Genomic DNA, 6,000 nt, shown 5'->3' with positions numbered 1-6,000 from the left:
TTCGTTATATTCTACAAGTACATTAAAAGTATTTTCCTTTTGTACTTTCAAATATTATACATGAATTAATAATAAACAAAAAGCTTTTGTCATGTTTTAAAATAATTATATATAAGAAAATTTCGGTCGGGGCGTGATCAAATCCAATAAAGCCCCGACCGAAATTATCACCTCATAATATTCAAAGAATGATTCCTTATTACTTATATTTATATAATTTTAAGCCATCGTACGATTAAATATATAACTTTGTGATACCCCTGTAAAACAGTTACTATAAAACTCTATACGAAAAAAAAAGTCCAGCATTTTGACTGTTGGACTGGAACTGTTAGATTGGAACTGTTAAACTCGACTGTTAATAAAGACTGTTAACCGGTGACGTCACATTCCGCGAAAACGTGTTATTGGTTAGAAGGGGTATAACAAAACAGTTGTTGACTGTGTCTCGGGAAACAGTTGATCTGTCGGACCGGCTCGTAAACTGTTGCCCAAAGCCGGTCCGACAGATCAACTGTTGCCCTAGCTCGACCCCAGTCAACAACTGTATAATAAATAAGCAAATCCCGCTGGCGCATCAATTTGGCGTCATTCTTATTATGGGTTATATAGTACACAATCGATACGTAGTGTTATCACAGGCAAAGACACTGGAAAATGTAAATGTATATTGTTAACACTTGGAAAGAAAATTTTATTTCACACGTTTGTATAGTTTCAAACAATGATGATTATGACTTTAGAATGGAGTGTGAAGTTGATATACTAACTGAGCACACAATAGTAACACAGGAAGCATAGCAGTTTTTTAAAGTTTTTCTATGACAGAGGTATGTTAAACAAATTCAAAGTGATCAGAGAGGGATACGCTTAACAACGCTTAACCTACACTTTTTTATACCAGAGACCACATTTTCGTCCTGCATATAAAAATTTTAAATGTTATATGTTTCAATTAGATGACTGTAGAATCAGATCATAAATCTAATTAAAATAGGATCTTTAGATCCGCTTACGTGGATCGCTACATACATGTAGAGATATACATGAGGGGTTCGATTGATTACATTTTTATCATACTGCGTTAGTTGCTACATTTATAATTGATGTATCAAGTTAGACTTCCAAATGCAAGGCTTGTAGCTTGTATACGTTAACAAGGAAACAACCAATGACACAAAGTATGTATTTCCGTTTGTGGTCGTTCGTGATAAGTTGTGTATTTCACATCCTCATAAAAGCGACATGCGCTGCTCTTTATTTGTCGGATTTTTTTCAAAAATACAAAATAGATGCAAACAACTCAAAAAGTTGAACGAGAGTAAACATAGATAAATCGAGGGGTTTTAAGACAAAATATCAAAATAAATCACTTGAGATTGCGCATTCTCGTTTCATAAAAGGTAGCGACCGTATAATACACTAGTGCCAAATGGGCAAGGTATGACATAAAACCGTTGATAAAGTCGAACTTTTATCTTGAGCATAACGAGTAGCGAATAAAATTGAGTCATACCGATTTGTATAAATTTGAGCTATTTCATCAGTGTATACCTAAATGTTTCATTCCAATTATATTTTTGTATATTTATAAACAACATCCCCCTTTTCCTTTTAGTTTTTATCAATGATAAATATATAAATATAAAGTAATCGGATGTAAAAGATGCCGATATTTCATATACAGTTTCTGGGTATATTCTCCACGAAACTTCTGAAATTCATATTTTGCATAAAGCCATGAAAATACCATACCACGATAAAATATTTAAAAACAAATTTGTCCGCTTAAATTTTTTTTATACGCATTTCTTGTACTTTTCATAAAAACTGTATTTAAATGCATTTTTTGCTGATGAAATCATGACCTTTATTAAAAAACGTCTGTAAATTAATGTTGGCATTGTTTTTAGTGTCTTGTATCATACATTTGTCAATGACAATCCATTGAATGTCATATATAAAGGGTAAAAAGAAACCAAACGATGACTTACACAGTTGAAATCAGCGACAGCTATAACTCACACAATTTTGTAAATAATCAATAATTAAGGAACATCTTAATGGTAATCAAATGTTATATATTTTAATGTATACTAGCCAAATGGCCACATAAAAGCTTGTAATGTGTGTATGTACTCACAACGGAGCAAGGCAATCCAAGAGGGTGGGAGCTTATGAACAAGAAACACCCAGAAAAAGTTTACGCCAATAAAAAGTTTTGTAAACATATTTATAGACAATCAATTTCAGTGCAAGGAAACTCGTACTATTTCTCAGATCAAGGCTTGATTACATTTGAATGGTGTTTTAAGTTATCGTACAATATTTCAACCCCCCCCCCCCCCCCCCGAACCAGGTTTCTCATGGACTTCAAAAGCGTTTCGCCTATCAACATAAAGTATCCAGTGTTCAGGTGGGTTATAAACTAATATTCACGTAAAACACGTACATGTAGTTTTCATTAGGACTTTTTGAATATCGTTTATAATATATGGCAAAAGTGTTGGCTAGGATATAATGATACTAACTTACCATATAAATAACAGAGAGGTCGATATTTTCTACGTGTTAAGGTACGTGTACATGTACCAGTAGTAAAATACTTACTAAATACTTACAGGAACAACTAAAAGGAAGGTTTAATATGTGGTTGAGATCTATGTTACCTGTACGCGTATTCTGTAATTGTTAAAATAACGACTTTACATATACACTCAACAAAACTTCTAAGTGTTCACCCAGTATAATGTATTCATATATGAGATTAGCATATTCATTGGTTTTGTCATCAGGGTGACTGATTTCCACTAGCTTTCTAATTGTTAAAACGATGCATTGATCTTCACCTCAGGTTACGACCTGAGATGTTGACCTTTGCCAAATATCACTAACACTTCCGGTTTGGTTGAATTTTGCTCAGAGCTTTTGGATTACTTTAAGTTGCCGGTTAAACTGATATTACGGTTATGAAATAGAAAAACGTATATCAAAATAACGTTTCCCTCGGGTTGCTTACTATTTAAAACAATGTCGAGGTCAAAACACCAATATTCCAACAGATCTGGCTGTGTATGTCGTGACCATTTTGGCCATGTTATGTGGGTTTATTTTTAAACTATCACCAAAGACTAAAAGCAATCGTAAAATAATGCCTATAATACTAAGCATGCGCAGAAAAATACCAATTATATGTTTTGACGTTTCGTCAGGGGTAAATTATTTCAATCGGTGTTGTTTTATTTTATCTGTGCTACTGATGAGAAGACATATCAGTTACGAAATGCCGAACATTACACTTAAAAACAATTGCTATTGCTAATTTAATTCATTTCTTCGCGTTAGTGCGGTATTTAATTTCTTTGCACTGGCCCGACGACATAACAAAATAAGCATTTCGTGATTAATTCTTAAGTAACCACGTGTAGATGCCGCGCTACACTTTTTTTTAAACATGAAGAAACGATAAAGATTCGGGAAATTATGACGTAATACACAATGTTTTAGGGGATTCGCCTACATGCACAAGTAGATGTATCTGTACACATTAACAGTCACAACCTCTCACATCTCAACAACTCAAGCTTTTACTGCTTCCTAAATTGTCAGACGCGCAGGAAACTACCAGTAAGTAATTTTAATAGGAAATTATTGATGATAAGCAAACATAGGTTTGGATTTCTATATATTTTGAGCAAGAAACGGTATCACTGACTCTAAAACCCATATCTCTTGATTGCTACTTGTAGGGATCGGCCTGCAAACCAGTAAAACGCTATTCGTCTATCTTGATGAATAATGACAAAAACAACCTGTCAATCATCTCAAAAATCCATAAAACGAAATACAAATTCAAGGCAGAGCTACCCGGCCCTAAAAAGATAGAGGTAGGATCATGTGCCTAGGAGGAGTGAGCATCCTCTGCTGACTGGTCACACCTACAGTGTGCTCTTTGTCGTATTCGAAAAAAATGGAAAAGTCCGTAGACAATTGTATGATTAATTAAGGTCTAGCAATTAGTATAAAAACCGTCAGTCAGCATGCGACACAGTAAAAGATTGTATTTGCCGACATGGTCGTTGTATCGACCATAAAACTTACAAATTGATGGCTTCAAACGAGACTGTTGATACATGTAGTCCTGTTTTATCAACTTGTTTGTCAGTAGCTTTCGTTTATTATATGAGTCATAAAATATTGAAAGACATTACAGGTTTTTTAGCGAAACTAAAATCCTAACATCATCGGACATATTGAGATAAATAAATTTAATGTACGATCGATAAACGCGTATAACAGGATTATTAAACATAAATATTTTTTTTGATAACGATAAGTTTACGAATATTTTAGCTATCTTTATGAGAACCCTCCATTTGTTTGAATTTGTTAATACAAATGATAAGCTTGTACATACAAATTTTTAAACTATATCTAATGTAAAACAGTTCGAAAAAGATTCGACAGACATTTAAAGAAAATTAATGATATAAAAAGGGTGATAAAGACATTGAATTGCTTCCTGAAAAGATCAATCTGATAAAAAACCAAAAAATACGTGGCGATGTTTTCCCTAAAAAAATTTTAGTGTTAAAGTTTTCAGAATGTATGATATTCCGAAAAAAAGCAACAGTCACACACTACCAAACATTGCATACTTTTATCATGTTAATAACAAAGAGAAAGTAAACAACAAAATCTAAATGTGGATCTTAAGTAGTTATCATTTGTGTTTTCCCTATTAAATATGTCATCACTTCAACTACATGTACCATGCTAAACTTTATCCGGAAAACCCATTTAACTCAATCGTGTTAAACGACTGACGTTCTGGACAAAAAGATTTGGTTTTTCTTCCCCTTCTTAGACCATGAAGATGCACATTCAAGTGACAATCTATGCGTATATATTCGCTTTGTCCTTTCTTAAAGAGTGTTTTACCATCGGTGAGTATTACATTGATTATTACAAAGCTTGGTATCAAACAATGTTGAACTACGTATTTTTTGGCATAAGTATTACTGAGAAATCAGCACAAAAACTCAGCATCTAATGAAAAATCCCCCCGCGTACCGTTTCTGATTTTGTGTTTTAATGATGTCCCAAAGGCCCACTAATAAATGTAAACATTGCATTAGAAAATATAATTAGACAGTACTATATCGGATTAATTATACCCGCACTTTCTAAAGAAAGTTCGGGTATATTGTTGTTACCCTGTTCCGTCCGTCCGCCCGTCCGTTTGTCACGTTTTACTTTCTCAAACTGCTCGTTCATCTTATATACCAGCAAACTGAACTCTTGGGGTTTGATTTGGGGTATCATGTTGTTTTGTAAAAAGGTTTCAAAAATTCTCTGCTAGTCCTGGGGGTCAAATAATTGGTAAAACTTTAAAAAATGACGTTTTTTTCACAAACCTTCTTCCTCGAACTCCTCCTACATTTTCAACAGTAGACAAATCATCGTTTGGAATATGTTTTAGGGTATCCTATAGATGCGCAATAAAGTTTCGGAATTTTCAATTTTGTCCTGGGGGTCATTTAATGGCTGAAAAATGATGTTTGTTTTTTTTTTCTACAAAAAACTGGTTTCAAAAACGTCTTTTTGGGGGGGCAGTAGCCAAATGATCTTCTAGAATATGATTGGGGTGTCATATTGAGGCGTGATCAGGTTCCAGAACTTTTTTTTTATTAAGGGGATCAGTGGGCAACAAAAAATGACGTTTTTTTGCAAAAAAAAACATGGTTCCCAGAACTCCTCTTACAACTTTTGGAGTAGCTATGTTATCTCTTGGGATATAATTGGGGCTGTCCTTTCGATGTGCAATAAGGTTTTCAAAATTTAAATTTCATCCAGGGAGTCAAATAGTAGCAGAAAATTGACGTTTATCACTAAAAAAAACATAGATCCAAGAGCTCCTCTTATGATTTAATGGATAGACAATCATATCTTGGGATATGATAGGTGTGCAGTAAGGTTTTAAAAATTTAAATTTCATCC

The 6,000-nt window shown here is 33.6% G+C and overlaps 1 protein-coding gene across 1 annotated transcript in view; it reads left to right on the top strand.

Moving 5' to 3' along the window:
• Positions 1–4,768: 4,768 nt before the first annotated feature.
• Positions 4,769–6,000, top strand: part of LOC117684820 (cell death abnormality protein 1-like) — a 67,926-nt gene continuing 66,694 nt past the window's right edge. The window contains exon 1 of the mRNA XM_066085222.1: positions 4,769–4,946. Within this exon, the coding sequence (XP_065941294.1) occupies positions 4,871–4,946 (76 nt within the window). The 5' untranslated portion in view covers positions 4,769–4,870. The remainder of the gene's footprint in view (positions 4,947–6,000) is intronic.

The sequence above is a fragment of the Magallana gigas genome, chromosome 5 (genome assembly GCF_963853765.1).
Source record: "Magallana gigas chromosome 5, xbMagGiga1.1, whole genome shotgun sequence".
In the NCBI taxonomy this organism is placed as follows: Eukaryota; Metazoa; Mollusca; class Bivalvia; order Ostreida; family Ostreidae; genus Magallana; species Magallana gigas.
The sequence above is the reverse complement of the archived record's forward strand: the minus strand, read 5'-3'. Positions and strand labels throughout refer to the sequence as shown.